This window comes from Ranitomeya variabilis, chromosome 3 (assembly GCF_051348905.1).
Source record: "Ranitomeya variabilis isolate aRanVar5 chromosome 3, aRanVar5.hap1, whole genome shotgun sequence".
Lineage (NCBI taxonomy): Eukaryota > Metazoa > Chordata > Amphibia > Anura > Dendrobatidae > Ranitomeya > Ranitomeya variabilis.
In genome coordinates, this window is record NC_135234.1 from 668,944,310 (window position 1) to 668,965,963 (window position 21,654).

A 21,654-nucleotide genomic window follows, 5' to 3' on the forward strand; every position below is an offset into this window, starting at 1 on the left:
ACAAAAAACAAGTGTGGGATTGCACTTTTTTGCAATTTCACGGCACTTGGATTTTTTTTCCCGTTTTCTAGTACACAACATGGTGAAACCAATGATTTTGTTCAAAAGTACAACTCGTCTCACAAAAAACAAGCCCTCACATGGCCATATTGATGGGAAAATAAAAAAGTAATGGCTCTGGGAAGAAGGGGAGTGTAAAACGAAAACTGAAAAAAGCTCCGCGGGTTATGGAGTTAAAAATGCAATTGCAAAAAATACTACAATTTCTCTCAGAAAGTATCAAATGGATAAGCTTTTCCAAAATTGCAGGCACATCTATAAATTTTCCTTTTCTACTCTTCGTATATTGAAGCAGTTTATTCATCTGTCATTAGTGATCAGTAGAGAAAGCATCAGCCACTGATGTTACACATTTTCACACTTTTTGTGCCAATCTTCATGGCATTTATAAAAAATTACACCTCCAAAGCTTTATGATTTTTAGTTGTGTTTTTTTATGTTGCCTGATGTTATATTAAATCCTATGCTCAAATATAAAAGCGATACATATTTCTTTTTTCAATAACTTTTTATTTCAAAATACAGTTTAGTACAAAATAACCTCTGGGTACTATAGTAACATAGAAGAGCTGTGAAAGCTCAGAGGTTTTACTTATTTTATCCCCCTACTTCTACTGCCTGCATGCAGTTTGGCAGACTGAAAGCAGGAGCATAAGCAAAGACCAGTTCCTATATAATCCAACTCGTGGTATCAACATTTAGATGCAGATTGCACTCAGCAACAGGCAATTGACAGAAAATTAGACCAAAGGGAAATATCTAGTAACCAGCACTTAGAATTGATTTTTTTTGGGGGGGGGTTGGGTAGTGTCAACCCACAAGTCAACTTGGCATATTGGGGAAAATTACTTAATTAAATGTGCCAGAATTCTGTCTAAAATTAAGCAAAACTTCAGGTGCAAATGCCATGTGCAATATTTTTAAAGCCCCCTTTGTACTTACTTAGACACTTACAGTTGTGCTCAAACGTTTACATACCCGGCAGAATTTTTGCTTTCTTGGCCTTTTTTCAGAGAATATGAATGATAACACCAAAATTTTTTCTCCACTCATGGTCAGTGTTTGGGTGAAGCCATTTATTGTCAAACTACTGGGTTTTCTCTTTATAAATCATAATGACAACCGAAAACATCCAAATGACCCTGATCAAAGGTTCACATACCCTGGTGATTTTGGCCTGATAATATGCACAGAAGTTAAAAGCTGAGTGAGTTTCTGGGATCCAGACAGACTCTTGTATCTTTCATCCAGCCATTGACATTTCTGGTTTGTGAGTCATGGGAAAAGCAAAGAATTGTCAACAGATCTATGGGAAAAGGTAGTTGAACTGTAAAAAACAAGAAAGGGATACAAAAAGATACCCAAGGAATTGATAATGCCAGTCAGCAGCATTCAAACTAACAAAAATGAAAATCAGGGGCTCTGTAAAAACAAAACCATGGACAGGTAGACCAACAACAATGTCGTCCACAACTGCCAGGAAAATTGCTCAGAATGGAAAGAAAAACCTACAAATAACATCAGCTGAAATACAGGATTCTCTGAAAACTAGCGGTGTGACTGTTTCAAGATGCACAATAAGGAAGCACTTGAAGAAAAATGGGCTGCATTGTCGAGTCACCAGAAGAACGCTATTAATGCGCAAATGCCACAAACTATCTCGCCTACAATACGCAAAACAGCAGAGAGACAAGCCTCAAAACTTCTAGAATAAGGTAATTTGGAGTGATGAGACCAAAATTAAACTTTTTGGCCACAACCATAAACATTACATTTGGAGAGAGCAAGGAGGTGGATCGCAGATGTTTTGGGGATGAGTGAGCTACAAAGGCACAGGAAGCTTGGTCAAAGTTGAAGGAAAGATGAATGCAGAATATTATCAGCAAATTCTGGAGGCAAATTTGCATTCATCAGCCTGAAAGCTGTGCATGGTACGTACTTGGACATTCCAACATGACAACGATCCAAAACACAAGGCCAAGTCGACCTGTCATTGGCTACAGCAGAACAAAGTGAAGGTTCTGGAGTGGCCATCTGTTGTGAATTTGCTTTTTGGCTCCCTCTAGTGGTTACTAGTGATTTGACTCTGGGTATGTCAGTCATCCCTTGTATGCTCACCTGGGCCGTTAGTTCAGGGGTGTTGCTATATAAGCTCCCTGGACCTTCAGTTCAATGCCTGGCAACGTTGTAATCAGAGCTAATCTGTTGTGCTCTTGTCTACTGATCCTGGTTCCTGCTAGATTAAGCTAAGTCTGCTTTCTTGCTTTTTGCTATTTGTTTTTGTTTGCATTTTTGTCCAGCTTGTACATTATCTGCATCCTAACCTTGCTGGAAGCTCTAGGGAGGCTGGAGTTCTCCCCCCGGGCCGTTAGACGGTTCGGGGGTTCTTGAATTTCCAGTGTGGATTTTTGATAGGGTTTTTGTTGACCGTATAAGTTATCTTACTACATTCTGCTATTAGTAAGTGGGCCTCTCTTTGCTAAACCTAGTTCATCTCTGTGTTTGTCATTTCCTCTTACCTCACCGTTATTATTTGTGGGGGGCTTGTATCCAACTTTTGGGGTCTATTCTCTGGAGGCAAGAGAGGTCTTTGTTTTCCTCTTCTAGGGGTAGTTAGTCCTCCGGCTGGCGCGAGACATCTAGCGACCAACGTAGGCATGTTCCCCGGCTACTTCTAGTGTTGGCGTTAGGAGTAGATATATGGTCAACCCAGTTACCACTGCCCTATGAGCTGGATTTTTGTACTTCGCAGACTTACTTGTTCCTCTGAGACCCTCGCCATTGGGGTCATAACAGCCATCTCAGTCTCCTGACCTCAATATCATTGAGTCACTTTGAGGTGATCTCATGCGTGCAGTTCATGCTAGACAGCCCAGGAATTTACAAGAACTGGAGGCTTTTTGCCAAGAAGAGTGGGCAGCTTTACAATTTGAGAAAATACAGAACCTCATCCACAACTACCACAAAAGACTTCAAGCTGTCATTGATGTAAGAGGGGGCAATACACACTATTAAGAAATGGGGTATGTGAACTTTTGATCGGGGTCATTTGGATGTTTTGGGTTCTCATTATGATTTAAAAAGAGAAAACACAGTAGTTTGACAATAAATGGCTTCACCCAACTACTAACCATGAGTGGAAAAAAAGTTTTGGTGTTATCATTCATATTCTCTGAAAAAAGGCCAAGAAAGCAAAAATTTTGCCGGGGTATGTAAACTTTTGAGCACAACTGTATAGCGTCCAGAAAATAAGAGTGTGGTTATGGGGGTTGTAAAATGTACCAAATAACTAGAGGTTTAATCAGGTTTAGTGATGAGCGAATATACTCGTTACTCGAGATTTCCCAAGCATGCTCGGGTGACCTCCGAGTATTTTTTAGTGCTCGGAGATTTAGTTTTCCTCACCTCAGCTGAATGATTTACATCTCTTAGCCAGCTTGATTACATGTGAGGATCCCCTAGCAACCAGGGAACCCCCAGATGTACTTTTGCTGGCTAACAGATGTAAATCATTCAGCTGCGGCGAAGAAAACTAAATCTCCGAGCACTAAAAAATGTACAATGTGCAATATTAGAGATTACGTACATTTTACAAACATTGATCTTGCTCTAACTCATCTAGTATACAAAAGATGCAACTTTCCAAATGTTCTTTTCTAAGTCCAAGTATATACCCCACATGCAGTCCTTTGTGTCTTCAATGTTGCATAAATCAAAGAAGCCATGTGTTTACTCTGCTGCATTGAGTATCTATGGGACTGACGCAGAAAGCCAAGTCCTCTACTTGTCAGCACTATGTCAGTCTTATAGACAATGAATGGAGCCGCAGCATGGATGTGCAGCTGTCGCTTCTTTTAATTGGGTATCTTGGATTCCCGTTCTTGTTATCAGTGGAAGTTCCAGTGGTGGGACCACTATAAATGACCAAGTATAATATTTGGACATTACCAGTTGAGTGAGCGTGCTACAGTGGTATTGAGAATCTACCCAAATTTAGAAGAAAATTACAACGGCACTTCAGGACATGAAATCAGAAAATCAAATTTAGGCTTTATTGTAATGTCAGCATAAAGCTCCAAAATGTATAAAGGCCAACGTTTTGGTCATCTGTGGACTTTGGTCACGGCCTGTCTTCATCAGGGACCATATCCTGCAGTGCTAAACATATGTATTGGGACCCCTATGATTCAAGCTCCTATCACCTATTCTGTAGGATAGGAGAGTTGTAATTGTTGGACAATTCCTTTAAGATACAATAATTGCAACAATAACCCAACCCCTAGAGCAATAAGCTTACATTGCATTTGGTCAAAATAAAAAATCTAGTTAGCTGCTGCTTACGAATAAATACTGTAGGTGACTATTGCTGTGACTATTCTAGCAGCATTCCTACAATATGATCAAAAAAACTTGGCACTCTATGGAATAGTGTTGAAAAGAAAAAGTTCCATTGTATTTTGCATACAGGGGTTTGAACGTTTTTGGTCTGAATTTAGACCTTCATCAGAAGCTGCATGCGATAGTGACAGGAAGCATGTGTCCTAGCAAAGTGTCCTATGCAAAATAAAATGGAACTTTTTCTTTTCAACACTATTCCATTGAGTTCCAAGTTATTTTGATCATACTGAGATTGGGCCGGATACCCTACTTGAGCGCCTACCCTCATGACTTTATGAGTGCCGTATATAATCTGTTGTAGCATTCCTTCAATGTCACATACAGTGTACTCATAGTTAGAGATGAGCGGATCATGTGAAATTTGAATTCGTCGGCTCTCCAAATTTTCCATAAAGATCAGATTCACAATGGAGAAATTTGCCACCAATCACAGTGCTGGAAAGCTTCAATTTGCTTGTAAATTACACTATCAACTTTTGTATGGAAGGAGAGATGCTCCAACATTGTGGGGAATGGTGCTGGCTGGGCAAGTTTTGTTTTTTTGGCGATCACCGCAAATTGTATTTCAAAGTGTTCAAATTCGTATAAAACCATGAATTTCAAGAATTTCAACTCAAACTCGATCCTCCGCAGATCGATCTGCTCATCTTTACTCTTAATGCCTAATTCCAAAAATTAGACACATTCAGAAACATTATATTTTACCTTTAACTCTGAAATCTGAGATGTCACATGCCACATAAGATTTTCACTCAGAAACTTCATCCCATATGGACCAATCATTTCAGCTAAAGCCTTTATCTCTACAAAAGAATGAAATAAAATCAATGGTAGGAAATATATATTATAAAATTCTGAAAGGTATGAATGACATTGTACCACTCACATAGGCCATGCTGACTGGTGTATGTAAAGGGGATTGATGGAATATTGGTGGACATAGGTGTTGTGAATTTGCTTTTTGCTCCCTCTAGTGGTTACTAGTTTTTTGACTCTGGTTTTTCTGTCATTCCTTTTATCCGCACCTGGGTCGTTAGTTAGGGGTGTTGCTATATAAGCTCCCTGGACCTTCAGTTCTATGCCTGGCAACGTAGTTATCAGAGCTAGTCTGCTGTGCTCTTGTCTACTGATCCTGGTTCCAGTTATATCAGCTAAGTCTGCCTTTTGCTTTTTGCTATTTGTTTTGGTTTTGTAATTTTGTCCAGCTTGTTGCAAATCTATATCCTGACCTTTGCTGGAAGCTCTAGGGGGCTGGTGTTCTCCCCCCGGACCGTTAGACGGTTCGGGGGTTCTTGAATTTCCAGTGTGGATTTTGATAGGGTTTTTGTTGACCATATAAGTTACCTTTCTTTATTCTGCTATCAGTAAGCGGGCCTCTCTGTGCTAAACCTGGTTCATTTCTGTGTTTGTCATTTCCTCTTACCTCACCGTCATTATTTGTGGGGGGCTTCTATCCAGCTTTGGGGTCCCCTTCTCTGGAGGCAAGAAAGGTCTTTGTTTTCCTCTACTAGGGGTAGCTAGATTCTCCGGCTGGCGCGTGTCATCTAGAATCAACGTAGGAATGATCCCCGGCTACTTCTAGTGTTGGCGTTAGGAGTAGATATATGGTCAACCCAGTTACCACTGCCCTATGAGCTGGATTTTTGTATTCTGCAGACTTCCACGTTCCTCTGAGACCCTCGCCATTGGGGTCATAACAGTTTGCCAGGCCAGTATTAAATGTTTAATGCATTGCAGAAGAGGGATTATAAGAAAGAAGATTCTGAGTTTTTTTTTTTTTTTTTTTTCTTCTTCCCCTTTACCTCAGAGTGGCTATGCTTGCTGCAGACATGAATGTCCAGACCTTGATTACAAGTGTTGACCAGCTGGCTACTCGTGTGCAGGGCATACAAGACTATGTTATCAGAAATCCTAGGTCAGAACCTAAAATACCGATTCCTGAACTGTTTTCCGGAGACAGGTTTAAGTTTAGGAATTTCGTGAATAATTGTAAATTGTTTTTGTCCCTGAGACCCTGTTCATCAGGAGATTCTGCTCAGCAAGTAAAAATTGTTATTTCGTTCTTACGGGGCGACCCTCAGGATTGGGCTTTTTCGCTGGCGCCAGGAGATCCGGCATTGGCTGATCTTGATGCGTTTTTTCTGGCGCTCGGTTTACTTTATGAGGAACCCAATCTTGAGATTCAGGCAGAAAAGGCCTTGCTGTCTATGTCTCAGGGGCAGGACGAGGCTGAAGTGTATTGCCAAAAATTTCGGAAATGGTCCGTGCTGACACATTGGAACGAGTGTGCACTGGCCGCTAATTTTAGAAATGGCCTTTCTGAAGCCATTAAGAATGTTATGGTGGGTTTTCCCATTCCCACAGGTCTGAATGATACTATGGCACTGGCTATTCAAATTGACCGGCGGTTGCGGGAGCGCAAAACCGCAAATTCCCTCATGGTGTTGTCTGAACAGACACCTAATTCGGTGCAATGTGATAGAAAAACCGCAAATTCCCTCATGGTGTTGTCTGAACAGACACCTGATTTAATGCAATGTGATAGAATCCTGACTAGAAATGAGCGGAAAATTCATAGACGCCGGAATGGCTTGTGCTACTACTGTGGTGATTCTACACATGTTATCTCAGCATGCTCTAAACGTATAGCTAAGGTTGTTAGTCCTGTCACCGTTGGTAATTTGCAACCTAAATTTATTCTGTCTGTAACTTTGATTTGCTCACTGTCATCTTATCCTGTCATGGCGTTTGTAGATTCAGGTGCTGCCCTGAGTCTCATGGATCTCTCATTTGCTAAGCGCTGTGGATTTACTCTTGAACCATTAGAAAATCCTATTCCTCTTAGGGGTATTGATGCTACACCATTGGCAGCAAATAAACCGCAGTATTGGACTCAGGTTACCATGTGCATGACTCCTGAACACCGCGAGGTGATACGTTTCCTGGTTTTACATAAAATGCATGATTTGGTCGTTTTAGGGCTGCCATGGTTACAGACCCATAATCCAGTCCTGGACTGGAAGGCTATGTCAGTCTCAAGTTGGGGCTGTCGTGGTATTCATGAGGATTCCCTGCCTGTGTCTATTGCTTCTTCTACGCCTTCGGAAGTTCCGGAGTATTTGTCTGATTATCAGGATGTCTTCAGTGAGTCTGAGTCCAGTGCACTGCCTCCTCATAGGGACTGTGACTGTGCTATAGATTTGATCCCAGGCAGTAAATTTCCTAAGGGAAGACTGTTTAATCTGTCGGTACCTGAACATACCGCTATGCGTTCATATATCAAGGAGTCTCTGGAAAAAGGACATATTCGTCCGTCTTCTTCCCCTCTTGGTGCGGGATTCTTTTTTGTGGCAAAAAAGGACGGATCTTTGAGACCTTGTATTGATTATCGGCTTTTAAATAAGATCACTGTCAAATTTCAGTATCCTTTACCGCTGTTGTCTGACTTGTTTGCCCGGATTAAGGGTGCCAAGTGGTTCACCAAGATAGACCTTCGTGGTGCGTACAACCTTGTGCGCATTAAGCAAGGTGATGAATGGAAAACCGCATTCAATACGCCCGAAGGTCATTTTGAGTACTTGGTGATGCCTTTTGGGCTCTCCAATGCGCCTTCAGTTTTTCAGTCCTTTATGCATGACATTTTCCGGAAGTATCTGGATAAATTTTTGATTGTTTATCTGGATGATATTTTGGTTTTTTCTGATAATTGGGATTCGCATGTGGAGCAGGTCAGGTTGGTCTTTAAAATTTTGCGTGAAAATTCTTTGTTTGTCAAGGGCTCAAAGTGTCTCTTTGGTGTACAGAAGGTTCCCTTTTTGGGGTTCATTTTTTCCCCTTCTGCTGTGGAGATGGACCCAGTCAAGGTCCGAGCTATTCTTGATTGGACTCAGCCCTCGTCAGTTAAGAGTCTTCAGAAGTTCTTGGGCTTCGCTAACTTCTACCGTCGTTTTATCGCTAATTTTTCTAGCATTGTGAAACCTTTGACGGATATGACCAAGAAGGGCTCCGATGTAGCTAACTGGGCTCCTGCTGCCGTGGAGGCTTTCCAGGAGTTGAAACGCCGGTTTACTTCGGCGCCTGTTTTGTGCCAGCCTGACGTCTCACTTCCCTTTCAGGTTGAGGTGGATGCTTCGGAGATTGGGGCAGGGGCCGTTTTGTCGCAGAGAGGCCCTGGTTGCTCTGTTATGAAACCTTGTGCCTTTTTCTCTAGGAAGTTTTCGCCTGCCGAGCGAAATTATGATGTGGGCAATCGGGAGTTGTTGGCCATGAAATGGGCATTTGAGCATTGGCGTCATTGGCTCGAGGGTGCTAAGCATCGTGTGGTGGTCTTGACTGATCACAAAAATCTGATGTATCTCGAGTCTGCTAAACGCCTTAATCCGAGACAGGCCCGCTGGTCATTGTTTTTCTCCCGCTTTGATTTTGTTGTCTCGTATTTACCAGGTTCAAAGAATGTGAAGGCCGATGCTCTTTCTAGGAGCTTTGTGCCTGATGCTCCTGGAGTCGCTGATCCTGTTGGTATTCTTAAAGATGGAGTTATCTTGTCAGCTATTTCTCCGGATCTGCGACGTGTGTTGCAGAGATTTCAGGCTGATAGGCCTGAGTCTTGTCCACCTGACAGACTGTTTGTCCCGGATAAGTGGACCAGCAGAGTCATTTCCGAGGTTCATTCCTCGGTATTGGCAGGTCACCCGGGAATTTTTGGCACCAGAGATCTGGTGGCCAGGTCCTTTTGGTGGCCTTCCTTGTCAAGGGATGTGCGGTCATTTGTGCAGTCCTGTGGGACTTGTGCTCGAGCTAAGCCTTGCTGTTCTCGTGCCAGCGGTTTGCTCTTGCCCTTGCCTGTCCCGAAGAGACCTTGGACACATATCTCCATGGATTTCATTTCTGATCTTCCGCTATCTCAGGGCATGTCCGTTATCTGGGTGATATGTGATCGCTTCTCCAAGATGGTCCATTTGGTTCCTTTGCCTAAGCTGCCTTCCTCTTCCGATCTGGTTCCTGTGTTTTTCCAGAACGTGGTTCGTTTGCACGGCATCCCTGAGAATATTGTGTCAGACAGAGGATCCCAGTTCGTTTCCAGGTTCTGGCGATCCTTTTGTAGTAGGATGGGCATTGATTTGTCGTTTTCGTCTGCTTTCCATCCTCAGACTAATGGACAGACGGAGCGAACCAATCAGACTTTGGAGGCTTATTTGAGGTGTTTTGTCTCTGCTGATCAGGACGATTGGGTGACATTCTTGCCGTTGGCTGAGTTTGCCCTTAATAATCGGGCTAGTTCCGCCACCTTGGTTTCGCCTTTTTTCTGCAACTCTGGTTTCCATCCTCGCTTTTCTTCGGGTCATGTGGAGCCTTCTGACTGTCCTGGGGTGGATTCTGTGGTGGATAGGTTGCAGCAGATCTGGAATCATGTGGTGGACAACTTGAAGTTGTCACAGGAGAAGGCTCAGCGCTTTGCCAACCGCCGCCGCGGTGTGGGTCCCCGACTACGCGTTGGGGATTTGGTGTGGCTTTCTTCCCGCTTTGTTCCTATGAAGGTCTCCTCTCCCAAATTTAAACCTCGTTTTATTGGGCCTTACAAGATATTGGAAATCCTTAATCCTGTATCTTTTCGTCTGGATCTTCCTGTGTCGTTTGCTATTCACAATGTATTTCATAGGTCCTTGTTGCGGCGGTACATTGTGCCTGTAGTTCCTTCTGCTGAGCCTCCTGCTCCGGTGTTGGTTGAGGGCGAGTTGGAGTACGTGGTGGAGAAGATCTTGGATTCTCGCCTCTCCAGGCGGAGGCTTCAGTACCTGGTCAAGTGGAAGGGCTATGGTCAGGAGGATAATTCCTGGGTGGTCGCCTCTGATGTTCATGCGGCCGATTTAGTTCGTGCCTTTCATGCCGCTCATCCTGATCGCCCTGGTGATCGTGGTGAGGGTTCGGTGACCCCTCACTAAGGGGGGGGTACTGTTGTGAATTTGCTTTTTGCTCCCTCTAGTGGTTACTAGTTTTTTGACTCTGGTTTTTCTGTCATTCCTTTTATCCGCACCTGGGTCGTTAGTTAGGGGTGTTGCTATATAAGCTCCCTGGACCTTCAGTTCTATGCCTGGCAACGTAGTTATCAGAGCTAGTCTGCTGTGCTCTTGTCTACTGATCCTGGTTCCAGTTATATCAGCTAAGTCTGCCTTTTGCTTTTTGCTATTTGTTTTGGTTTTGTAATTTTGTCCAGCTTGTTGCAAATCTATATCCTGACCTTTGCTGGAAGCTCTAGGGGGCTGGTGTTCTCCCCCCGGACCGTTAGACGGTTCGGGGGTTCTTGAATTTCCAGTGTGGATTTTGATAGGGTTTTTGTTGACCATATAAGTTACCTTTCTTTATTCTGCTATCAGTAAGCGGGCCTCTCTGTGCTAAACCTGGTTCATTTCTGTGTTTGTCATTTCCTCTTACCTCACCGTCATTATTTGTGGGGGGCTTCTATCCAGCTTTGGGGTCCCCTTCTCTGGAGGCAAGAAAGGTCTTTGTTTTCCTCTACTAGGGGTAGCTAGATTCTCCGGCTGGCGCGTGTCATCTAGAATCAACGTAGGAATGATCCCCGGCTACTTCTAGTGTTGGCGTTAGGAGTAGATATATGGTCAACCCAGTTACCACTGCCCTATGAGCTGGATTTTTGTATTCTGCAGACTTCCACGTTCCTCTGAGACCCTCGCCATTGGGGTCATAACACATAGGTGGGATCTGGCTCCTATGATCCAACTAAGGATGCAGCATCTACGCTGTTCTTTCTGTCTAGAGGAGAGGTCTGTCTACTGACACCTGGATATGTGATAATGGTTAAACTGATGTGGTTCAGGATCCCCATCTTTTGCCAGAATACTGACACTAAGAGGAGTTGAATGGTGCAGTTGGTCGCTTAGGTGCCCTGAAGCTCCACTCTATGTCTATGACACTGAAAATGATAGCTGAGAGTAGCACTGTGCTTTGCTTTTTTAGTGCCATAGGCAGAGCGAATGTGTGATCGGCCTCTGCTTTCAACTAATCCTGGCAACAGTTCTGCTGCTAAAGAAAAATTGCTAGAGAATGGTGGACACAAGTCCTAATGCCGAGAGACAAAGAAAACCCTATATTAAGGGTCACCAATCTAACCCAAGAGGAGGTGCGAAACCAACTAAATAAGATTTAAATAGATAAATCTCCAGGTCCTGGTGGCATACACCCACGAGTACTAAGAGAACTAAGTAATGTAAGTCAAACCATTATTTCTTATATTTAGGGACTCTATAGCGACGGGGTCTGTTCCACAGGACTGGTGCATAGCAAATGTGGTACCAATATTCAAAAAGGGCTCTAAAAGTGAACCTGGAAATTATAGGCCAGTAAGTCTAACCTCTATTGTTGGTAAAATATTTGAAGGGTTTCTGAGGGATGTTACTCTGGATTATCTCAATGAGAATAACTGCTTAACTCCATATCAGCATGGGTTTATAGACTGGACCACGGCGAGTCATTGGATGTGGTATATCTTGATTTTTCCAAAGCGTTTGATACTGTGCCACACAAGAGGTTGGTACACAAAATGAGAATGCTGGGTCTGGGGGAAAATGTGTGTACATGGGTAAGTAACTGGCTTAGTGTTAGAAAGTAGAGAGTGGTTATAAATGGTATATTCTCTAACTGGGTTGCTGTGACCAGTGGGGTACCGCAGGGGTCGGTGTTGGAACCTATTCCCTTCAACATATTTATTAACGATCTAGTAGAAGGTTTACACAGTAAAATATCAACATTTGCAGATGATACAAAACTATGTAAAGCAGTCAATACAAGAGAAGATAGTATTCTGCTACAGATGGATCTGGATCAGTTGGAAACTTGGGCCGAGAGGTGGCAGAAGTGGTTTAACAATGATAAATGTACACATGAGAAGAAGGAATCAATATCACCATTACACACTGAACGGGAAACCACTGGGTAAATCTGACATGGAGAAGGACTTGGGGATCCTAGTTAATGATAAACTTACCTGGTGTAGCCAGTGCCAGGCAGTAGCTGCCAAAGCAAACAGGATCATGGGGTGCATTAAAAGAGGTCTGGATACACATGATGAGAGCATTATACTGCCTCTGTACAAATCACTGGTTAGACCACACATGGAGTACTGTGTACAGCTTTGGGCACCGGTGCTCAGGAAGGATATACTGGGACTAGAGCGAGTTCAAAGGAGGGCAACAAAATTAATAAAGGTGATGGGGGAACTACAATACCCAGAGAGATTAGCAAAATTAGGATTATTTAGTCTACAAAAAAAGACGACTGAGGGGCGATTTAATAACCATGCATAAGTATATAAGGGGACAATGCAAATATCTCCCAAAAAAACCTGTTTATATCAAGGAAGGTTATGGTCACAAGGGGGCATTCTCTGCATCTGGAGGAGAGAAGGTTTTTCCACCAACATAGAAGAGGATTCTTTACTGTTAGGGCAGTGAGAATCTGGAATTCCTTGCCTGAGGAGGTGGTGATGGCGAACTCAGTCGAGGGGTTCAAGAGAGGCCTGGATGTCTTCCTGCAGCATAACAATATTGTATCTTACAGTTATTAGGATCTTTAGAAGGACGTAGATCTGGGGATTTATTCTGATGGAATATAGGCTGAACTGGATGGACAACTGTCTTTTTTTGGCCTTGCTAACTATGTTACTACTAGATGGTGGCCCGATTCTAACGCATCGGGTATTCTAGAATATATATGTATGTATGTATGTATATAGCAGCCACATAGTATACAGGTCCTTCTCAAAAAATTAGCATATAGTGTTAAATTTCATTATTTACCATAATGTAATGATTACAATTAAACTTTCATATATTATAGATTCATTATCCACCAACTGAAATTTGTCAGGTCTTTTATTGTTTTAATACTGATGATTTTGGCCTACAACTCCTGATAACCCAAAAAACCTGTCTCAATAAATTAGCATATCAAGAAAAGGTTCTCTAAATGACCTATTACCCTAATCTTCTGAATCAACTAATTAACTCTAAACACATGCAAAAGATACCTGAGGCTTTTAAAAACTCCCTGCCTGGTTCATTACTCAAAACCCCCATCATGGGTAAGACTAGCGACCTGACAGATGTCAAGAAGGCCATCATTGACACCCTCAAGCAAGAGGGTAAGACCCAGAAAGAAATTTCTCAACAAATAGGCTGTTCCCAGAGTGCTGTATCAAGGCACCTCAATGGTAAGTCTGTTGGAAGGAAACAATGTGGCAGAAAACGCTGTACAACGAGAAGAGGTGACCGGACCCTGAGGAAGATTGTGGAGAAGGACCGATTCCAGACCTTGGGGAACCTGAGGAAGCAGTGGACTGAGTCTGGTGTGGAAAGGCGTGTGCAGGAAATGGGCTACAGGTGCCGCATTCCCCAGGTAAAGCCACTTTTGAACCATAAACAGTGGCAGAAGCGCCTGACCTGGGCTACAGAGAAGCAGCACTGGACTGTTGCTAAGTGGTCCCAAGTACTTTTTTCTGATGAAAGCAAATTTTGCATGTCATTCGGAAATCAAGGTGCCAGATTCTGGAGGAAGACTGGGGAGAAGGAAATGCCAAAATGCCTGAAGTCCAGTGTCAAGTACCCACAGTCAGTGATGGTGTGGGGTGCCATGTCAGCTGCTGGTGTTGGTCCACTGTGTTTCATCAAGGGCAGGGTCAATGCAGCTAGCTATCAGGAGATTTTGGAGCACTTCATGCTTCCATCGGCTGAAATGCTTTATGGAGATGAAGATTTCATTTTTCAGCACGACCTGGCACCTGCTCACAGTGCCAAAACCACTGGTAAATGGTTTACTGACCATGGTATTACTGTGCTCAATTGGCCAGCCAACTCTCCTGACCTGAACCCCATAGAGAATCTGTGGGATATTGTGAAGAGAAAGTTAAGAGACGCAAGACCCAACACTCTGGATGAGCTTAAGGCCGCTATTGAAGCATCCTGGGCCTCTATAACATCTCAGCAGTGTCACAGGCTGATTGCCTCCATGCCACGCCGCATTGAAGCAGTCATTTCTGCCAAAGGATTCCCGACAAAGTATTGAGTGCATAACTGAACATTATTATTTGATGGTTTTTTTGTTTGTTATTAAAAAACACTTTTATTTGATTGGACGGGTGAAATATGCTAATTTATTGAGACAGGTTTTTTGGGTTATCAGGAGTTGTAGGCCAAAATCATCAGTATTAAAACAATAAAAGACCTGCCAAATTTCAGTTGGTGGATAATGAATCTATAATATATGAAAGTTTAATTGTAATCATTGCATTATGGTAAATAATGAAATTTAACACTATATGCTAATTTTTTGAGAAGGACCTGTATAGCACAGGCCACATAGTATATAGCAAATATTATGTGGGCTGTGCTATATACTATGTGGCTGCTATATACATACATACATATTGTAGAATACCCAATGCGTTAATACAGGCCACGCAGTATATAACAGTGGCCACGCAGTATATAACACAGCCCAAACAGAATATAACACAGGCCACGCGGTATATAGCAGCCACGCAGTATATAACACAGGTCACGTAGTATATAACACAGGCTACGCAGTATATCACACAGCCCACGAAGTATATAACACAGCCCACGTACTATATAACACAGCCCACGCAGTATATAGCAGCCACGCAGTATATAACAGGCCACGCAGTATATCACACAGCCCACGGAGTATATAACACAGCCCACGTACTATATAACACAGCCCACGCAGTATATAGCAGCCAAGCAGTATATAACACAGGCCATGTAGTATATAACACAGCCCACGCAGTATATCACACAGTCCACGGAGTATATAACCCAGCCCACGTACTATATAACACAGCCCACATACTATATAACACAGCCCACGTGTCATGTCGGACGCTGTTCATACCAGGGCGTTCGACAGACAGCGGTAATTCCGCTTTTGTCCACTATGTGCTCAGTGGCGTCGGCTAGATTTTATCTAGCTGATTCGGGGTTAATTTAGCTGGTGCTCGGATTGGAAGCTGGGCCACGCCCACTGCCTTTAAATAGTTCTTCTGAACATTGGGCGTCACCGATTATAGCTTCTGTCTAGTGCTTGGTTATCTCGGTCTGGAGTGGTGAGCTAGGAGATGGAGTATCGTATCTGGTGGTGTATTTCCCTTTGTCTTATTTACTCCTTCCTATATTTGTATTTATTTTGCCCTGCGCATTTATAGTGTATTCCTGAGTGACTGCGGCGTGGTGTATATTTTCCGTTATCCTTGTCTGTGCTAACTGTGGGTATTGGTGTATTATCACTTCACTGGGTGGTGGGTGGTGGTTTCAGCCTAGGGTTGAAACAGGAGACAGGGTGAGGGTCGAGGCCTAGACATGCACACCATCAGTGTAAACTCTAGGTAGAGGGTCAGTCAGGATTTCCCTAGTCTGAGGGAAATTGCAGGGGCCCGGGTTATTAGCTCTTGCCCACCTAGTCTTCCCGTGACACCACGCAGTATATAGCAGCCATGCAGTATATAACACAGGCAACGTAGTATATAACACAGCCCACGCAGTATATAACACAGCCCACGTAGTATATAGCACAGCCCACGCAGTATATAACACTGCCCACGCAGTATATAACACAGCCCATGCAGTATATAGCAGCCACGCAGTATATAACACAGGCCACGCAGTATATAACACAGGGCACGTAGTATATAGCACAGCCCACGCAGTATATCACACATCCCACGGAGTATATAACACTGCCCATGTAGTATATAGCAGTCACGCGGTGTATAACACAGCCCACGCAGTATATAGCAGTGTGGGCACCATATCCTTGTTAAAAAAAATAATTAAAATAACAAATAGTTCTATACTCACCCCCTGAGATCCAGCGAAGCGCGGCTGCCGCCATCTTCCGTTCCCAGGATGCATTACGAAATTACCCAGATGTCTTCTCTGGGAACGGCAGATGGCGGCCGGCGTGAGCGCATCCATTGGACTATGGAAGGTGAGAATAGCAGGTTTTTTGTTTTTTTATTATTTTTAACATTACATCTGTTTACTATTAAGGCTGCATAGGCAGCCTCAATAGTAAAAAGTCCCGCGGCAATGTCGCTGATTGGTCACGCCGGCTGGGCGCGACCAATCAGGGAAGTGGGATTTAAATCCCGCTGCAATGTCGCTGATTGGGCGCGACCAATCAACGAAGCGGGATTTAAATCCCACACCAATGTCGCTGATTGGTCGCGCGTGCCGGCTGGGCGCTACCAATCAGCGAAGCGGGATTTAAATCCCACGGCAATGTCGCTGATTGGTCGCGCTGTGTATTTCAGTCTCACGAGATGATGACGTAGTGGTCTCGCAAGACCGCCACGTCATCATCTCGCGAGACCGCAATGCATGGACCGGTCACCGGAGCATCGCGAGGAGCGGTAAATGCCGGTTCTGGATGCGGGGGCCGACGGACGGTGAGTATATAACGATTTTTTATTTTTTTTAATTATTTTTAACATTAGATCTTTTTACTATTGAGGCTGCATAGGCAGCCTCAATAGTAAAAAGTTGGAAACACAGGGTTAATAGCAGCGTTAAGGGAGTGCATTACACCGCGGCATAACGCGGTGTAACACAGCCATTAACCCTGTGTGAGCGCTGACTGGAGGGGAGTATGGAGTGGGCACTGACTGCGGGGAGGAAGGAGCGGCCATTTTTCTGCCGGACTGTGCCCGTCGCTGATTGGTCGTGGCTGTTTTGCCGCGACCAATCAGAGAGTTGGATTTCCGTGACAGACAGAGGCCGCGACCAATGAATATCCATGACAGACAGACAGAAAGAAAGACGGAAGTACCCCTTAGACAATTATATAGCAGATGTTACTATGTAAGTCCCCGCCCTGGAGATTATCAGGACCCAAACCAATCTAACAAATTGCACATATCTAGTGGGTAGGTGATAATTTCTGAACTCCAGAATACCCCTTTTAGTGATATCCATGACTTGTACACACAAATTTACACTTACACTTCTTCTTCAGGACACATCAGAGTGACAAGTGGATTACAGGTGCAGGTTTAAACATGTAATCTACTTGTAATTACTTGTCACTATGGTTTGCCTGAAGAAGAAGTGTGAAACTTTGAAACGTGTTGACAAATAAACCCGCATGGATCTACATTTTAGTCTCAGGCTTCAATGACTCCTTTGTCCAGGCAGAGCAAGATTAACCCATTCTTCCCCACTATTGTCATCTTGCCCTGAACCTTGTTATGCTTGCCATATGACAGTGGCAATACAAAAAATGCTGTATCCCTTTATATTTTTAATATAGCTCCGGTAGTTGTAAAGCAGACATTTTTAAACCTAGTTTTACATATTGCTACCATTGCATGATAATAGTGGCCTTGATCCAAGAACAATATTTTGTCAACATTTTTCTTTGTCTGGACTCGTTACAATATATTATACTTTATGACGTCCGTGGATTGTTACAGTATATTTGTAAGGTTTAGAAAAATTGCAGCCGATCAGATCTATCTGTCTGCACTAAATCAGCACTAGGTTCTGCTATTCCCAGCGCAAGGCCAAATAGTTTATTCTGGTCCTGTGCTCTGAATAATGGCTTATACAGAGGATTTAGATTAGAACAGAGGGACACAGCACAAAAGACAATTAAATCAAAGCAAATGCATTTCCCGTCAGGACTGGGTGTATACATGTGGTTACAATGTGACAGCTGTAATGAGTATTTGTACGCGAGGTCAATATTGAGCCGCACCATTCTCAGTAAAAGGAGGAGGCCACGGTATTTCAGCAGCAAAGACATTAAAGGGCATCGCTGGAAGGTTCTGTCTGACTTTGTACGATCAGAAAGCTGAGATGCTTCTTCACAATTTAATGGCATACATGACGGCAATAGCCACACAAAATATGGGTTTGATGAACCAAAAATTATTGGACGTTATTTTATGAACAACACATGCAGAGATGACAGAGCAGAGTTGTCATATTCAAGGGTAACTGAATACATACTGTATATCGAAAGATGGAAAGACTGAATTATTGTGAAGATGCCACAATAATCCTTCTGCACATATTTGATGGCCTTCATTATAGTGTATAGTGATTTCTACTTATAGGCTGTGTTCTGTTGTGATGATGTCATATGATATGATGTGTGTATTTACAGACTGGTCTGTATCATGATGATATTGCAACAGTTTTTACATATTTATTATTGTGTTCTAATGTGATGTTACACACGTCTTTAAAGGGAATCTGTCACCCCAATTTTCGCTTATAAGATGCGGCCACCACCATCAGGGGCTTATCTACAGCATTCTGTAATGCTGCAGATAAGCCCCCCGATGTAACCTGCAAGATAAGAAAAACAGGTTATATTATACTCACCCAGGGGCGGTCCCAATTCGGTCCGGTCCCATGGGCGTTGCAGGTCCAGGTCCGGCGCCTCCCATCTTCATACGATGATGTCCTCTTCTTTGCTTCCTGCCACGGCTCCTGCACAGGCGTACTTTATCTGAGCTGTTGAGGGCAGAGCGAAATACTGCAGTACCAGGCGCTGGGCCTCTCTGACCTTTCGCAGCGCCTGTGCTCTGCAGTACTTTGCTCTGCCCTCAACAGCTCAGATAAAGTACGCCTGTGCAGGAGCCGTGGCAGGAAGCAAAGAAGAGGACGACATTGCATGAACATGGGAGGCGCCGGACCCGGACCGCGACGCCCATCGGACAGGACTGCACCGGACCACCCCTGGGTGAGTATAATATAACCTGTTTTTCTTATCTTGCAGGTTTCATCAGGGGCTTATCTACAGCATTACAGAATGCTGTAAATAAGCCCCTGATGGCGGTGGCCGCATCTTATAGGCGAAAATTGGGGTGACAGATTCCCTTTAAATTTTTCTCACTTTTCTTCAAGACTGCTGATCTTCATCAGCAGGATTCGGCACCCATACTATAAGGCTGATCCAAGCATCAATAATAATAAAGGACTTGGTAGAACATATAGGCAGTTAGCAATTATCTACCTGTTAGTTAGGCCCATAGTAAGAATATAAATTAGTCCAGGAAAATCCCTAACAGCACGCAAAGATTAATCTGAGAGGCCCAGCGTCACTCTTCTCCCATGAAGCAGCGGCCGCCCCTTTTAAAACAGTTGTGCCAAGTTTTGTATTTATCCCCTAATAATCGGATAGGGGATAGCTTCCTGATGTCTGGGAGAATGACCACTGGACCCCCACCAATCCTGAGAACTGTGCTGTAAAGAGCCCCATCTGAGTGGAGCAGAGGTCTAGCATGCGCACTTTCACTCCATTCATTCTGAATCCGAGTGCCAAGGGTAGCAACGCACTTTTTCTAAATTATCTATTTTTTTATTATCTTTGTTTCTGGGTAAATGACCAACTAAAACTTTTTTTTTGCACTGTGCATCATGCAGGGGTGATAATGTATGTGGGCTGTTATGGGTTTGTATGCTAGGGCAGCTTCTTAGTCCCAGTCTGACCCTGAATTGTTTCCATACTGTATGTGTTTGTAGCTGTGCGTCTGTGTGCGTGTAACTGTAAGAGGGTGGTGCTGTTATGCACAGTAAGGAACACGCTGTCACTTTAAGAGACTGCACCCCCTTGTCTGGTGTGAGATGGAATGTTCTGCTTTTCCCCCTGCTTTAGGCTGTGAAGTTGAACTGCCCTAGCTTGAGGGGAGGAGTTGAGCCTGGACTGCGTAGAGAGAGAGAAGTTTCCAGAGGGAACTGTGTGAACTGTGTGCTGGTCTGTCTGCAAGGAAGATTTCACAGCTTGAGACGAACTGCGTTTGGTAAAGAGACTTTCCCGGATACAGCAAAGGGTGGCTGTTCTGCGCTGGTTTGTGAAGCCACGAAGATACTTGGAAGGGGACTTACGGTCTCCAGGAGCAAGGAGAAGACCACGCTTAGCAGAGCTGATAGGAATCCGTGCGCACCACCGTTGTGGACTTTTGGGGGCCCCCTGGGACTGGACCTGTGTCCCCAACATCACCGTGAGTCTGTTCCTGCCTGGTGCACCAGTTAGGGTCTAGTGCAGGCTTCAGTAGCTAGAGCACGGTAGCCGTGAGGCCTGAGTAGTAAAGGCCAGGGAGGCTATGTACAGAGTAGCATCGATATATGTTTCATTGTGTACAGTGGCTGGTGAGATAGATTTTGAGTTTGTAATTGTTGAAGTACCGTGCTGTTTTACAGACAAGTTGATTCATGTGCATTATCTTTTGCTATTGTAAATCCCTGTTTACACGTTCCATGTCCCTTCCATTCCCTGTCTCCCAATAAATCTATCCTTTGTTGTTTGCACCTCGTCTTGTGTACAGTAGTCTCCTGCACCGTGGTGGTCCCTCGGGCCATCGCTTCAAGTGGCGCTGCGAGCAGGGTACTGTCATCAAGATGGAGGCAGCAGACAGCAATGGCGGGAATGCTAACATTAATGGGGATGCTGTTGGCATTGGTGGAACCCCTGCAAGGACACTCCCTATGGGCACCATATTTAGTGTGCTCCCAAAATTTGACGGCAAGAATATGCCACTGTCCGACTGGGTGTCCCGGCTGCAATGCACCCTGAAGATTTATAACATAAGCCCAGACCTTGAAGTGGACATTGCTTTAACTGCCCTAGAGGGGGAAGCCCACAGAAACGTCTGCCTACAACCAGAACTCACCCGCAGTACCCTGAAGGAGCTAGTGAAGTTCCTGGAAGAGATCTACGGCGAGACTGCTAGCGCGGGACATCTTCGCGCCAAATTTTTCTCTAAGCTGCAGCGGGAAGAAGAAGGAATTTCTCAGTATGCAACAGCACTGCAAGAAGTGTTCGAAGAGGTGCAAAGAAAGGAGGCAGATGGACTTGGCGGCATGGGCTCTAAGGACCGGATACTCCGGGAGCAATTCATTCTGGGACTACACAGCACATCCTTGAGGCAAGCACTGTCAGAACGGGTCCGGGCAGATCCAGCCCTTACGTTTCGACAAGTCATGGCGGAAACAGTGGCCCGAAGTAAAGAAGAAAGCTATGCGTCTGGAGTGATACGTGTCCAGGGCGCCAATTTCAGAGGGGACCCAAACCATCAAGAAGTGCTGGTTCAGGTAGTGCAAGATTTGCAGCGGTCCCTTGTTAACGTGCAAGAGAAACTGACCCAGATGGAGCGGAGAG

The 21,654-nt window shown here is 44.1% G+C and overlaps 1 protein-coding gene across 1 annotated transcript in view; it reads right to left on the minus strand.

Annotated features, from left to right (window-relative positions):
- Positions 1 to 21,654, minus strand: part of NCKAP1L (NCK associated protein 1 like) — a 325,756-nt gene that overhangs the window by 138,682 nt on the left and 165,420 nt on the right. The window contains exon 23 of the mRNA XM_077297911.1: positions 5,164 to 5,261. Coding sequence (XP_077154026.1) covers positions 5,164 to 5,261 — 98 coding nt within the window. The remainder of the gene's footprint in view (positions 1 to 5,163; positions 5,262 to 21,654) is intronic.